Source organism: Melanostigma gelatinosum (assembly GCF_949748355.1).
Source record: "Melanostigma gelatinosum genome assembly, chromosome: 14".
NCBI lineage: Eukaryota > Metazoa > Chordata > Actinopteri > Perciformes > Zoarcidae > Melanostigma > Melanostigma gelatinosum.
In genome coordinates this window covers 4,176,491-4,192,063 of record NC_136647.1, presented here as the reverse complement: position 1 = coordinate 4,192,063, position 15,573 = coordinate 4,176,491, and the positions used below count along the sequence as shown (strand labels likewise).

At 41.6% G+C, this 15,573-nt stretch overlaps 1 protein-coding gene across 4 annotated transcripts in view; it reads left to right on the top strand.

Moving 5' to 3' along the window:
* The window catches only part of LOC306787859 (rho GTPase-activating protein 7), a gene marked incomplete at its 5' end in the record, with an annotated part of 67,787 nt that overhangs the window by 31,247 nt on the left and 20,967 nt on the right, over positions 1 to 15,573 (top strand). The window contains one exon of one of the 4 annotated variants that reach the window (XM_079283163.1): positions 10,988 to 11,120. The exons of 2 other annotated variants lie outside the window; for them this stretch is intronic. In XM_079283163.1, the coding sequence (XP_079139289.1) occupies positions 11,108 to 11,120 (13 nt within the window). Of the gene's footprint in view, positions 1 to 10,987; positions 11,121 to 15,573 lie in introns of those variants that run through there. One more of the 4 variants, XM_079283164.1, reaches the window with a different exon arrangement.

The following is a 15,573-nucleotide window of genomic DNA, read 5'->3' as shown; positions in this document are numbered from 1 at the left end:
ATAAATATTCAAAATAAATGTAGGAGGCTTTAAAACCAATATTTGCCCAGAATGTTCAAAATCGTACACGAATGTCATAACAATGGAGACTGACAGGTATCAGGAGTGAAGGTTTTGATAATAATTGTACATTTGTTAGTAATACATACTTTAAATGTAATGATTATTAAATTGGCCTGGATATAAGATGACTCTGATAAAGAGATTACCGGTACTCTCCCTTTTCCAGCGCTTGAAAATATTCTGTCTCGCAAGGTTTTTTTGACTCATTTGAACTTTTTGAATGTCTGTAATAACTGTAATTCCTGTCAGTTTGACAGATGATTCAGTCAGCGGTGTGTTTCTGCAGTAAAAGCGTCTGAAGAAGATTGTAATTTGTTTTGACGCGTCAGGAATGTATTTTTCTTCCCAAGCGGAAGCATCAACATAATGGCCACAGACGGCCCATAATGCAACACTCTCGTTAGGAGCTGGCGTTATCTGAAAGAACCTGCTGATTTAAATATGTAAATGTTAAGTCCCTGACAACAGCTTGTGTGTAGCTAGCAGCTAAAGCTGCATGGCCACACTTCACACTTCACACTTCATTAAAACAACCGACCGGAGCCACAACAACGTGACATTTCAGTTGCAATAACATGAGCGGATGACTCCAATAATCTAAAGCTATAATTTAGGAAGGTAAGTGCATTCATTATTAAATCTAGGTAATGAATAACTCATTCGTGCTCACTAATTATCCAAACCTAGCCGTGATACCTGCAGAGCTCTGAATGGTTGCGAGATATTTAAATAGTGGTTCTGACCTCCGCGGTGGAGTTAATGAAATAATGACTCGACTGCAATTTCTAGAGAGAATTGAGAAAGATGGAAAAAGCACACAGCAGAGAGAAAGGAGCTGGCAACAGGAATGAAGAGAGAGTTTACTGATTAGTCACCAGCGCTCATGTCTGCTGCCTTCTGGCTCAACTGATTACCACTAATGGACCTGTGGTTATAATGTCGGTCTACCACTGATTTACAGTGTCACAATGACTTCTATCTGCATCCAATAAGGTTATTAAATAAACTTAAGATAAGAGTGGTTAACTGGTTTTTTTTATTTAAAAGAACAGAGCCAAACAAGATGAAATAATATGTGTTAAAGTAAAATATAATCTCAAAAGACAAATCCAGCGTCTCTCTCCATTACCGTGGTGGCAGAGCTGACCTCAACACATTTGCACCGACTGTAAAAACAGACATGTTTGGTGGTTCAAAGTCGGTAGTCGCCTCCGCCGACAGATGACGGTCGTCTGTAAATGTTACATGATCTCCAATGATGAGTCTGAAATAAAGGCTGTCATCAGACAGCCTTTAGGGGAAAATAACATGAATGTGTGCTTTCAATCGGCCCTGTGCATGCACATATTGTCAAAACTAAAGGATTTAATGGAGATTTATAAAAGTTAAATCTATTTTATGGAGCAGAGGCTTTTAACTTTTGCTCTCTGTTCGTTTTTACGTTTTATCTTTTATTTGTAGCACAGCTGATATCAGAACAGAAACTTTGTCCAGCCGTCTGTTTAAACTGGACTCAATGTCGGTGGAGAATAACTTATTTCAATGGCATTTATTGTCAATATATTTTTCACATGTGAAAGGTCAAACTTTTTTGGCGAAAGCGCTGAAGAAAAACAAGTGTTACACAAGGGTTTGAAAGGTGCCACTGCAGAAATGGTTCACAGTTGCTTGGTCAGGTAAAAGAAACTCACTTCATGGTGCTTCTCTAGTGACAACAAATGGCAGACTTTGGCTTTAAAATACCACAAAGCCAAATTACAAGAGTCAAACGGGTCAATTTACAATGTGTTAACTTCAATGAAGTTGGAATTTACATGTCAAACTCAAAGTAATTTAATTAAACTACATAGAAATAAAATGTGCCTGATGCAAAAGTGATATTCTTGTCAAAATGTTATCATCATGGCTTGCCAATTTACTGTTTTATTTTATCATTTTATTGCCATATTTCAGCACCTCGGGGTCTTTTATGCAGCTCTATATTCAGTATTCATCTCGGACTTTTCGGATTTTTTATTCATTTTTTACTCTTTTATTTTTTGAATGTTGAAAGTCCAAAGACAAGTGTCCTCTGAAGCTGTTAGCAGTCCCATCGTATGTCTAGATCTGTGGAAAGAAACGTAATGTAAATCAAACTATATTCCACAAAGTGATGTTTATTTTTCAAGGTATTATCGCGTCCCTTTAAAGGTTTTGAACTTTTTAAAGGTCTGCTATTTGCAAACTTCATTGATCATTAGCAGTGTGCGAGGGTGCGTGTTATTAAGTCTGGCATTCAAGGCAAATGTCAGAGGGATTAATGCCCCCAAAGCTCAGGTACTGACTCACCGTGGCAATTAAGATAAAATGAATGTATTTGTACTGTTCCACCGCGCTGCTGCCCGGTCCGCCTGGTCTCATCAGTCTCACTGCGCCTCATTATGGTCACTGTGATTCATAGAGATCGACGACCGCACAAAATGACCCTGCACAGTACAGCATGTCCCGTCTAAGAAAGCTATACTTGGATTATACAAGAATTGACTTCACGTCGTGTCGTCCTCTGAACCAGACTGACCGTTGTGCTGAAGGTATATACCACCAAACACGTGTTTTAAAGCTCACACGTTCACGACTGGAAGGCTTGAAAAGTGGCTCGTTTGGAACATACCGAGCTTGTGCAAGTTTCTGTTGACTTCTTTGAAACTAGGAGCGACAAACTTTATTTAATCTTCAGGAGATGAGTGCTTGAAAGTCACCGGTAGGATTTTAGTTCATTATTCCTAAAAAAAAATAAAAATAAAGAGCGAGAGATGAGTCGGACGCAGACAGATAGTGATTCTGGATAAAGGAGGCGGATTGAAAAACAGAAAAAAATAAAAACCCAAGGAGAGACTGAGAGATGAAAGGAGAGATTGAGAGTGAAAGAGTTCTCCAAACGCTGATATCCAGGTCACCTCAAAGTGCTAAGAAAACCCAAAAGCTCAGTCTCGTCCTGGGCAGACGGACACGTGTGACCTGCCCCTCCACTCCTTCCATTAACACTCCACCCTCAACCAAAAAAAACACCCTGCAGATTTAATGCAACCGCAGAAAGTGCATATTAAACATTGGCAGCTTAAATACGTGTCCCCATTCACACTTCAGCAGTGGATTATGAATCACCAATAACGAAGCGGCTGAATTTGTTATTGTTCTCGAGTTATCAGTCATTGTTTCCATCAAAGGTTTATGGGCCCCCGGGAGGGGACAGCGTGGGAGAAGTCGGCCCCACCAGAGTGAGTTGAATGAGAAGTGGAATTAAGTTTTGGAAACAGAGTAAGACAGTGAGAGGAAACAAAGAAAGAAAGTAAGAAAGAAAGGAGCCACTGTTCCAGAAATACGAGTCTGCGTGTGACTTTTATGTTGTTGCTTCAACCAGAAGAGCAGGATCTGGTTTCTACAGCTTGGGGGGGGGGGGGGGAATTCATTTCATTGTTGGATCATCCATAGTTAATGTGTGGAGCATTCATTAATCTATTGTTATAAGATGTTTTTACAATCAGCTTCTGCCTGAAAGACGAGCAAAATTATCTGGTTGATTTAAATTGTAGATATTGGATGGCAAAAACAAATCTCCCAAATCTTATTCCAGCACACAAAGAAAGTAACGAATGAACTTCATTATTAAATCGTCCCAACAACAAAAGCTTCTCAAGCTGTCAGCATGCTTCTTGGTTCTTGGAGTGGTTATCAGATGGCCATACAGCTTCCCCCCTCACACCTTTCTAAAACCGGGATTGTACAAAATGTTGTACAAAACTACACACTGTTAAGGCAGCAATACACAAAGCTACATCTATAGGTTACATTATTTAATGTCTTGGCAGCAAAAGTACGTCATTTGGTTCAACTTTTTAACGTCAGCTGTAGCACTATATAACACTATAAACTACCCGCCAACTGCTTTTAAAATAATCATGTAAATGCTTTTGTATGTATTTTTTTTCCCTAGATTTTACATAAGAAAGTAACACCCCAAAGAAACCAAATCTTTTGACGCCTTTCCTTTCAGACCTCTTTGCCCTCACAGTCAATTGGCTTTTCTGGAGTTAGTATTAAGTCATTTATTGTCCAGAGAGGGAGTGTTTTCTCTGATACAGAGTGAGTTTTTCCCCAGCAGTGGATGAAGTATTTGTTTAGTCACTGGTATTGATCTGCAAACCCTATCAACCCTCTGCAGATGGAGATATTGTGCCGCCGTGCAGCAAAATCTTACTTCTTGCTCCTTTTTTAAAGCAAAGCAGAATGAGGTTGAATTAAGAACGCCAACAGGCAGGGAGACAGACAATCACATGCACGGTATAGCGCGGACAGGCGAGCAGAAAGTCACATGACTTCAGAGACAGACAGTTGGGTAGTGTAATAGGCAGACAGGCATTCACTCAGGAAGGGTCGGCTAATCACGGAAGGATGTCCTGTGCAGGCCAACAGGACGGAGCGATGAGAACAGCGCCTTTCTAAAAGGTTGTATTATCCTGAGTGCTGCAGTGACAAAGAGTCTGAGGTGAGGATGCTGGTGTTGTCACGGGAGGCCTCTGAGAATGGAGGCTGAAAGAAACGCTGAACGAGAGTGTTTTGCATTGTCTTGATGTCCGCACTGGGACACAGGTCAACAGAGCACCTCTCCTCACCCGAGTTCATCACATTTTTCTTGGTACAGTTTTGATGAAAGGGAGCTTGTTAAGAAAAAAAAAAAAGGTCTTTTTAATTCCTAAAAAATACACCAAACACACCTGTGATCACATGGAAGCGGCGAGTCACAACCTAGCAAAGCAAATACAGAATACTTGAAACTGCGATTTAAAGCTGCACGTGTTATTTTTATATGAGCAGTGATGAATGCATAGAGAATCATGACTCAACTCTGCGGTTCTTGAGCAACTTTAGAGACCCAAACGATACCCACATGCCCCTCTGGTCGATGCCACTCTGATTTGACATTTGGGTGAAAAATGAAGCCTCATAGAAGAGGTTCTTCACTGAAGGCCCTCAAAAAGTCTGTGCAATTACGTTTCAAGAGAAGCATATTTTCTCCCAGAATACCGTTCGTTTTAAACGTTGTAAATTAAAACAAAACACAACAAACAAACAATTGTTTATGCCTAAAAGCTGCCTAAAAACTGTGCTTCTGTGTTTACTGAATTAGTTTTTCAAGATTAATTCATGTTCATTGACCTTTATTTTACCTGGGTTATTCCTATTGAGATTACAAATCTTTTTTTCGAGTGAGACCTGGCCAAGACTGCAGCATAAAAAGTTCCACATGAGTCGTCTTCACATTTGATATTCCCTCATCACATCATTCCGCTGCCATGAATGGAAACGAGACACCCAGACAGGCTTTTACCGTTCATTTGACGGTCGTTTTCTTCTCGGGTAATGACTTCCCGAGAAATGAGTGTTGGTATGGCACACGTTCACAAGCACCATAAATACACAATACACAACATATTGGACACACTCAGTGGCGAGGAAATCCCCGAGGTCAGCCATCTTGGCTCTGCTGACGCAATGACGATGGGGTTTTCCATTCTGTGGAAACACTGAACAAGCAGCTCAGTGCCAGTAAGTGGTAACTTCACGGATTATGGAAACTTTTCTAAATGTAGCATGATGCATTGTATCACACATTTTACATTAAATATTAATGCCGTTTTAGCAACAAATCAATGCAGTCAGTATAATGTCTAGATACTCATTATTTATTCACACTTATTTTAAGCTTTAAATTTGGGATTAAATCTCCAAAGATTTTAAGTAAAAGGTGTTTAATAATTTAATAGTTCATAGTACTATTTCCAGTTCATTACGATGCAACTATACAATCATTTGTTAAGGGAATAGTTCTGATTTTTGGGAAATATTCTTAATTGCTTTCCCCCCTTAAATCCTTGTCATTTTTACATTTGTGTTTGGAGCAAATTAAATAAACAGGATACGACATGTTAATTATCTATATTGTCTTTTGGTTTGTGATCAAATACCTTTTTCGGGGTGATTTGGACCTTTTCAGGAGCACTTGGATCCACACTTCTTCAGCGGCCGTTATCCAGTCAGTGGCCAGAGTTGTAGCCTGTGTCGGGTTTTAAACTGCACCATCATAGTGGATGGAAGTGTTTGAGGTGAACCCCGCTGGACGACATGGTCAGGCAGTGGCATTGAAGGCCAGATCTGTTGTTGGACATAGTTGAAGGTGGTGAAGCTGGTGTTGGTGGAGGATTTCCTGACAGGAACACGCTGACCTTTGACAGTGACCTGAATAACAACTTCATAGTGTGCCAATGCGCTTTCAAAAACACTGAAAAGTTAGCAGACTATTAATACTCGTACAGTATATGTTACCTGAGCGACTCTACATCCTTCAGTATGGATACTTTTATTGGTGAAGCAGCCATTTCTGGAATCACACAGCTGTCAACATTTCTAATGACAGCATAGATATAACATTGACAATATGTGTCACTTACAATGTAAATCAATCCAAATTGATCTCAAAACGTTCGGTTTTTGAGAACAGAAATGTGCCGCAGTGGCTCCAGGTGTAGCTTTGTTGCCTTATCGGTTTCCACCCTTGGCCTCAGAGGAGGATGTCGCTACACCACCACATGCCAACTGTCACACTTGGTGTTTAGAGAACTTTTGGAACAATGATCGGGCTGATAGCCTGGTAATAACATCTCTGAACACGGTGCCAGGGGCTCTGCTGACCCTTGGCAATGTCCCCGCGCTTCCATCCACTGCCCAGAACAAAACAACCGACAACGCTTTATTTATAGTTTGTGTCAACAAGTACAGTTGGAAGGGTCGGCTGTGGGGCGTCCCTGTGACTCAGCAGGATAAGGCGACTGTCGATATGTGCGCAAGTTGCCGAAAGGCTAATATTCTCATCATACTTTAATAAATTGCTTTGTATATAGCTCATTCCCTATTTCTTCAATTTAATCTTTATATCTATTTCTATGACTACACAATTGCGGCCACCGGAATATTCCATCCTTATGTGCAGCTCTAGAGTTAAAAGCAGCATATAGCAATTAAAAACAATCACCATTGCTGTATTGTTGATTTTATCTTTACCACATTAAATTATGTTCCGTTCCCTTAATTTCCTTTTAATCTTAAATTATCTGAGGAAATTTCCTGAGCGCCGTGCTTTCGGCCACAGCTTCGCTTACGAAACAGTTTCAGACATTTGCATCTGCCCAGTCGTTGAACACTCTCCTGCAGCTGGCTATTCATCAAGAAGAAAACATAGCTGACAGTTTGGTGATATGCAGGTTTTGGCATGGAAATAAGGATGAACTTTGGAAGGACGATAACAAGATGGCAAGTAGAACGCAATCCATCAAGTACATCCCCAAACAGACATGTCTGCTTGTTACATCAACAACATTGGAGATGGAGCTGAATGGGCATTTTGAAACACACGGCCCTCATCTATCACTTGAGTGAACCAGTTAGTGCTTTGAACTTCACACCAACTTTCTCCCATTTTTTTCTCCAAATTTTGAATGCCTAATTTGATATGTACTACAGTCAGTGTGCGAAATACAGCAGGTAGGGGGGGGTCCAACTGCTAACTGTTATCCTGGAGAGTGCAGACGGATACTATCTCCTGTGACTAACCAGTAGCAGCTGGTACTCTAGCCCCTGAGCCCGGCTGTACCCAAAAATGGATACAAGACATTTGAAAAATGCTGCACAGACATTTTCTGACCGAAGTTTTTCAGAAGTACAGATGTGTTTTACAGCACTTGAATAAACAGCATGTTGGGTTTTGTATTGCAGGAAGGCATCCCAGTGTTTTGTAACAGTACCTTAAAATCAGGTATTTTGGGAAACCTTTTTCTTACGTTGACAAAAAAATCAAACTGGAGGGACACAAACATCTTATCCCCCACAAATCCACATACTCTTCTGAATCCAGATCAAGATCATTGACCAAAACGAAGAGCAGAAGAAAATAAGGGCCCAAAAAGTCCTGCCAGAGTATCCACCCGTTGGTTTTAGGGGGTGATCTCGGGACACTTTCCAAATGAACTATGTGCAGACGACCCGTTACTTCACACTCTCAGATCATTATGAGTGCTAATAAAGAGCAGCTCTAATCAGACCCCCAGTTAGTTGATTGTGAAGACCATGAGGCCGCTTGAGTCATCTGCAGCAGTGAATGTTTACTTCCACAGAGAAAAAAACACAGGATTTAATTAAGACATTTATTCCTGTGAGGAAGCTGTGGTTGTGATGTATTTTGGGAGAGATGATGTAACGTTCATGCTGTTTGTTGAATTGCACAGAGAGACAGAAGGGGATTTGCTATGGTGTGTAAATTAAGTCACATATTCTTGTTTAGCCTTTTATGTCGAGTTGCGTTTCTCTTCTGGTGAATTCCTGCGAGGCTAAACAGAGGAAGGCGGTTGTTTTGATGATCAATTGAATGCACGGTCAACGTGGTATCCATAATAATAGTGTTGGCTCGGACATCAGGGTGCTGTGGTGTGATGTGTGGACGTTGACATGTGAAACTATTTTTAAGCAAATTAAATCACATTTGAGAAGCTGGAAGCAAATAATGTGTTTTACTTTTTACGTAATAAATGACTTGAAATGATTAATTGACGAATTGTTTTACTTGTTTTTATGGTTAAATATTTCCCAGTGTACTCTACATACGTACAATAAATGTACACAGAAACTGTCTCTCACACACACACACACACACACACACACACACACACATGCACACACTGATGAAGTAATAGGTCTTGTAGAGTGTGTGCTGCAGTTTTCAAAAGGAGGGACACAGTTCAAGAGAGCAGGCCGCTTCCTGTCCTGCTACATCGGAAATACCAGCCTCGAAGCCTCAGAGGCTGGATTCAGATTGGACTACACACACACACACACACACACACACACACACTTAAAAGCACAAAGTTAACTCAAACACGTACACGCCCCAGAGCACACACGCAAGGCTAAGCTTGGGAGAGTAAACGCAACACATCACATCCTTGCATACTGCAACTGCCTCCCTCAAACACACACACACACACACACACACACACACACACACACACACACACACACATGTACACACTCATGCACGTACCACATATAAACACTCCCATCCGCTGGGAGTATTGTTGGATTCTTCCTCCTCTGACGCCCGTGAGGCTCTTGCTTGAGAGAAGGAAATGCAGTCTTGTGTAACCTTTATACGCCGCAGACAGACACTTGCATGCAGTGAGAGAGAGGCTTGTTGTAAGCAGAGCCAGAGGTCAGGCCCTGAGCTCTGCTTTAATCCTGGTTTCTAGTCAACATCGTGTCAGCCTCCAGAGACTGCAGGCCTCGCTTTCCCCTCTGTGACTTTGATATGAGCTCGCAAATGAATAAATACATGAATAACTCAAAGTGCGGTAAAATAGGTTGGAATACAAATGCGATTGGTGGTGAGTTGATGTAATGGCTTCAACACATTGTAAGGCAGGACATGGCAGCTGCCCTCTCTGAAGCTGTGTTGTCCTCACACACATCATATGATTAACCAGTTAGAGTTGGGGTAGTTTGATGGTGACCGTGGCCCGGCCAAAATGTTACACTGTTGCAGTATAAAGTGAGAAATACCTGAAAGTGTTTCGCCTGTACACTGGAATGTGCCACGTGTGATAGATAGAAACTTTTCACAAGTAAACAATCTATTAACGTCTGTAAATAAAAGGCCCAGCCAAAATTCCTTTGGCCTGTCCAATATTTAAAACCTATAGAAACGTGCCTGTCTAACCTCTGTATATTCTATATGACTCACAACCAGATGTTTTCAGATCTTTTTCAACCTACAAATCTTCTCACAAATGTTGCCAAAGAGTCGAAAACAAGCGTCCTGTTTGTTTCTCTCTTTCTGCTTTTCCTCCTCTTGCTGTATGACTCTCGACAGAGTGTGAAAAAGTCCATTAGTTGTTTGCCGACTCCCACTTTCTCCCCCTCCACTGGTGAATTAATGTAGCGAATCATGCAGAACGCTCTCCTCTCTTCTCCTCTGAGGGAGTTTTTCACATTTAGAATCTCATAATCAAACACCTACGTGTTAAATGGAAGGCCATTAAGGCTAATGGTATACCTTGGACTGAGCCAAGATGAAACCTTGAAGAACTACAGGCTATGAGGGCACGGCAAGGACTTTTCTCCCCATCGTGTTGAGGCATTCGTCTGTATTTCATTTCGTCTGAAGTGGCTTTTTCTCAAAGCTCCCCCCGCCAACGCTAACTGCTATGAGCAGGTCAGAGATCAGAACCGGAGGAAAATCTTCAATCTTGAAAAGGAGAAAATCTAGTTAATTTCCACGCGACTGTATTTTTGTAATTTAATCATCTGAGGGTTGTGATGCAGGGCCCGAGAAAGGTGAATATTGATTTCTATCATGAGTTTCACTACAGACCTCATTTGAGGCAAAGTGGAACTTCTCACTCCTCCGAATTGCCTATTTTGAATCATAGTATAAATTGCCAGCCTCAAAGCCAACTCCTGTCCTGTGGAAACCTGCGGTCAGTGATGGCCTTTCTACCAAGTGGGCAGAAAGCTCACTCTGGGATCCTTCATTTCCTTCCAGGGAGGGTCAGCAACATTCCCCATGTACAGATTGTATCTCCCCAATTTGACTCTCTGATCCTTCCTCCACTTCTATACAGTCACAGAAGCTCAAAGTAATGTCAGTTCGTGTGTCTGAACCTCATGTGTCTGAAGTGTTTACCTCTGGTTATTTTTAGGACTCCCCCCTCCCCTCCCTCGGCGTTCAGATGGTCCGGTCCGGGTCAGAGGAAGGGGAGTGGTAGGGAAAATCTTCAACAATGACTTCATTAACATGATGCCCAACATGACCAGTACTACTGGAATTTACTGCTTTATTACAACATTGGATATTTCATTTTTCCCTCTGGACTTAACTCTTCAAACATCTTGATGCGTCTGACTCTACATCCATTCTCACATGGAAGTTTGTTAAACTTCCCTCCATCCAAGAAGAAGCATGTTGATCACAAGTGAGTATGTGTTCAGTTGCAGCTCGTTTGTTGCGTTATATGACAGACGGGGAGATAATGAGAATCTTAGCCACTCACTTCTGCCTGTTTTCTTTTAGATGGCAATTGATGCTTGATGCCATTCATTAAGGAGATGATTGGTTAATTAGCTTAAAGAGTGGTATTTAATGAGGATCTGATGAAGACAGACTTTGGCTCCTGGGCTACTTATAAAAGTCTCTTCTGGTAGTTTGTTGAATTAATCGAAGACTGACTTCACATTATGAGGTGCATGAGAGGCTGGAGTGATGCTTGGCCACGATAGTTTTCGACAGAGTTTTGTGTAAATATGTATCAGCAGCTGTAGTCAAAGTGTAGCAGGCTTGTTCTTGATTCTCGGGGCAGGAAAGGAATTTGGAGCGCTCCATTATCCTCTGAGAGCTCTTTATTGTTTGAAGGCCGTGGGCAGGAAAACATCACAAGATCAGTTTTGAACTCCAGCAGAATAAAAAGCTTTTTCTCTGTCAAAAAACGGCGTAGGACTCCCTCTGAATGTGTGTGGGCTACTTTCAAAATGTGCTCTGTTGTAGAGAATTGATCACCTGCCAAATAATAGTGTGCAAATATTCAAACTTTGGAAATGAATTTGAGTCTAAAAACTTCAATATGTGTATGTCTGTGGAGTAACGCACTCCTGTATGATAATCATATGTAAATTATTTGGAAATGGTTGCTTTTATTCTGAAATCTGTGACCCGATCTGCAGTTTTGGTTTTATTTTTGTCTTTCTGCTTTCACCAGTGACATCAGTGGACCTCATAGTTGCACTCCCATTACATAACGTGTGACTTCCTCACCGTGTTGCTGCGTGTCAGTGAATGTGTGAAGCAGGTTGTGACGTGGAAAGCTGCAATCGTTCTCCATCGGTGCTCCAATAAGAATATTATGGCTCAAATTTTCAGATTCATAAGTAACCCAGTTAACAGTGAACAGAAGTGATGGAGTTGGTCACTGCAGCACAATACATCAATATTTTTCAGCTGCTGAAAAGCTGTGCTAAGATCCGAGTATATTAAAAAATCAAACGCTAATCCTGAGCCTCACATTAGCCTAAAACTTGTAAAATCCCTCTGCAGCTAAACCACCTGCTGAATTATGGATGTGTCCAGTACATGTACGAAAACAATCTTTAAAGGAATACTTCACCCGCAAAATACACATCTGTACATCGATGTACTCACCCCGTGTTACCCTGAGCTCTTGAAGGAAACTTTGGTTTCCCCGCATGCCTCCAAGTGGACAGGAGGATCAAACAATGGAGGAAAGTCTTGATGAATTGAATGAAGTAAATGGGGACGATTAACCATCAACAGCAAAACTATATCAAAACAACAGTTTACAAACTCTCACACAACTCGTGCAGTATAATCCAAGTCTCATTTATCCAGTCGTGTACTCACTACTTCCCAAACACATGCGTCTTCGCTAAAACCTTACTATCTAAAACAGTTGCCATCGTTGGATGCAAAGGCCAGTGAGAGTCAGGCGAGATGTCCGCTCAGTATACTTCTCATCTGCTCTACAGCCTGCATGGGATCATGGTAAAAGGCTGCCCGACTTTAGGAGAACACAGCAGGTGAAGTGCTCTAAGATTACAGAAAATAAAGAGATAACAATAAAAGAAATCCCTCCATGTGCTTTAGTTTGGCTTGTCGACTGCCGGTTTTCTGCCCAGTGACACAGTGCGGGCTTTGTCATATCTGTTTTTCTGAAATACCCCTGTAGTTCCTCCAATTTGCTTCACGGCAACCTGAGAGTATTTATACGAACTTAGTAAAGCCATCTCTCCACTGGCACAGAGTCTCAGGACAGACAGTGTTGTTAGCAACGACTGGCAACAGCATGCAGGAATGATCATACTGCAGGATTATGTCCGTCTATGAGCTCATGCAGATATACCTGCCAGCTCAGGATGAGCCAAGTCGTGTGTGTGTGTGTGTGTGTGTGTGTGTGTGTGTGTGTGTGTGTGTGTGTGTGTGTGTGTGTGTGTGTGTGTGTGTGTGTGTGTGTGTGTGTGTGTGTGTGTGTGTGTGTGTGTGTGTGCGCGCAGCCTGGAAATTTCATGAAAAGTCTGAAATTACAGTGTATTAGAATACAAATAACAAAAAAAACATAAAATGCTGTGTCGCGCGTTATCTTGAAAAGATGCTGAACTAGAACATGAATAAATATAAAAACAATTGTTCAGCAAAAAATGGAAAAAAATGGAAGCCAGAGATCAGCCTTGCCATTCCCACAAACATATTAGGGGAAATTGTGTGCTTCCTGTGTAATACCTAAGCCTAAAGCTATACCACAACCTTAAATAGTGTAAACGTGACCATAGACGGACATTGGCGTGTGTCTAGGGGCTCTAGATGGCTCCTGGGATTATTTTAAGTGAGTAGAAATACGTGTAAAAGGACTCTGTTTACAGAATAAAATAGATTTGTAAAGTAAAATATATAATATAACTTTAGGCATGTATGTTTTTGCAAAACAGAGAATTCTGAACAACTTCTGGGCGCTGGATATGAGAGCTGGGTGATGACCAGTCCTCACAGAAGGCCAGAAGAAGCCTGTGTTTGTGGTACTTCAGTGGTGACAGTAGGCAGCCGTCACAGTGGCCTTTATGACTTTTCCACATTAACTGTGGAATTCCTCTCCCTGAATGGCGGCTCCTGGTTTATCCTGATCTGTCACGGTCATTGAAACCCAATACTGGGTTTCCGTCAATGCTCACATGCCAGTTCAACTTTCCCTTTAACGCACTCATTACAGCTTCATACTGTGAGATAATAATACAAAGGCTGACTTTCTTTCTTTTTTTTTCCACCTCTAGCAAATCTCTAAACCAAATTGACTGGTTTATCAAAAATATATTCTGTCATGCCAGCAGGATAATTACAGGATATCACTGAGACGCCTAAAAATGAAGGGAATTTTCAAAAGCCGTTTTTTAATACAAATTGAACGTTTCGCTGATCATTGCCGACGTCTGCGGGACAAAGACGCAGCAATACTTCTGATGAGCATTGGATTTAAAAAAATATATTTTTCAATATTAAAGTTAGTTTTGTGTGCAGCTTCAACACATGTCAGGCTGGGGCAGATCGTTCAAGTCGAAAAGTTATATTGTACACACGCACAGACTTAAACTTCCACTTGCTGACTTGACTGACAGGGGAACACCATCAGAGGAACCGTGCAACAGGTAGAGGGAAACATTGTCTGCCGTTTTGACAGCTGACATCGACCTCTGATCTTTAAGAAGGGAAACACGAGTTCAATTTGGACTTTGGCTCAGAAATATGGCCGATGGTCAGATAGCAGGCAAAGGGTTAATCCGCATCAGTGTGACAAGTTGCCTTGACTCTCGTTTACTTCCACTGAAAGGGACAGGGTGACATTTTAGGAAATACGCTTATTTCGTGGATGCATTTTTCTGTTGTGGTTCAAGTATGAGAATAAGGTAATACACAAGCAAGCAGCGCCTGCAGGTATCCTGGCATGGACTGTGTGCCTTGTGATTTATAACCAGTCAAATCCATGAACCGGCTGATTCAACTGTTGCTAATTGATAATTGATGATAACATCGACTCTTGAGGTTATCCAGAAAACACACACCGTAATCAGCCTCAAAAGGAAAAGAATATGTCAAAACGGGACCTCAAATCCATGTTGATTGTATTACATTTGTCTTTTTCCACTGAAGTCATTTGTAGTGATTGACAGAAAAGCTTTAAACCCGAACACCAAACACAAACGGTCCGCTGAGCACGTCTCAGCATTCAGACACACGCTGTCCAGCTTCCTGGCGCTAGCAGGGCGGAGCCGCACTAATCGCACATCCAAATCTCTTACCGGAGCCCAGAGGGGCCAAATCACAACTTCCTCAGAGGCAGAGTCGTTTGGAAAGGGAAAGAGGCCGTTGCCTGCTGTGGTCATACTGGAGCCCAGGAGACAGCATCGCTCACGTAAACGCTGAGCTGAGTAGAGAGCGGCGCGGCTGAATGTAGTCGGTGTGCAAACATACCAGCAGAGTATGAAGTATGTTGTTGCTTCTGACAGGTGTGGAGTAACAGTCAACGTTAAAGATGCTAAATGTAAGCGTACCTGTATGCGTTAAACTTAAAATGTGCAACCTCTCAAAAGGTCGTGATCACTGTTATATCAAACTAATTAACCAAACAGGGAGGCTGTTTAATCAAGAGAGGACACGTTCTCTAGGAAACGCAGATGTCGCTACCATGTTGCTATTTGGCAAAGCAGCATCGCCTGTGCCAGCTAATTATTTTCCAATATATCTTGTTTTTTTGGCTCTACTCCTTCCTTGTTCAAACTTGGCACCAGAATGCAAACGCCTCTGGAGATCGTCCAAACAAGTTGTGTTGTTTTACACCTGTTTAGATAACTTTAGTTCCCGGCTGTTTT